The sequence below is a fragment of the Pygoscelis adeliae genome, unplaced genomic scaffold (assembly GCF_000699105.1).
Source record: "Pygoscelis adeliae isolate BGI_AS28 unplaced genomic scaffold, ASM69910v1 Scaffold615, whole genome shotgun sequence".
In the NCBI taxonomy this organism is placed as follows: Eukaryota; Metazoa; Chordata; class Aves; order Sphenisciformes; family Spheniscidae; genus Pygoscelis; species Pygoscelis adeliae.
The window spans coordinates 3,895-4,524 of NW_008824776.1; the positions used below are offsets into that span (position 1 = coordinate 3,895).

Sequence of the window (630 nt, forward strand, 5' to 3'; positions counted from 1 at the left end):
ACATTGCCTTCATTTAGTGTGGTATGGGAATATTTAAGACCATGTCTGCATAAATTGATGTCTGGAATGGACAGAAACCATTACATCACAGGATCATGGCCTGCAGAGCTCTGGGTGCACGCAGAAGCAGCACTGCCAGGGGAGAGCTGAGGGCCCCTTCCCCCAAACTCAACCTTGCACCACAGACACATCCCCTCCCTCCCCTGGGTTGTTGCACAGCCAAGGAAGCTCCCTGCACCAGGGTGTCTTGCACAGCACAGAGGTACAAGGCACTGTCAGAGACCTCGACTTCCTCCAGCTGCAGGAGGCTGTATTTCCCGGTGGTGTTCAGGAACGTGGTGATACGGCCGTTCCGCTTGGAGCCAGCTGCTGCCTGATACGAGACCAGCTGGGGAGCTTGGCCTTTCCTCTGCTGGTACCAGAGCAAGCCCTGAAAGTACGAGGTCTGGTATGTGCAGTTTGTCTGGAAGGTGTGTCTCTGCTTCACTGTGACTTGTCCTTCTTTCTGGGTGACGGTGGTCTGCCCCATGATGCCTGGAAGAAAGTGAAGGTCAGCAGCTCAGCAGGGAAGGACTCTGGGAAGTAAACCAGGAGTGGATACAAAACCCTGGTGAAGAAGGCTCCCTGTCC

General features: G+C 54.8%; 1 gene segment (V, D, J or C); it reads right to left on the reverse strand.

The window, feature by feature from the left end:
- Nucleotides 1–217: 217 nt before the first annotated feature.
- Nucleotides 218–630, reverse strand: part of LOC103916792 — a gene marked incomplete at its 3' end in the record, with an annotated part of 1,085 nt that continues 672 nt past the window's right edge. The window contains 1 exon segment of the V gene segment in view: nucleotides 218–534. Coding sequence covers nucleotides 218–534 — 317 coding nt within the window.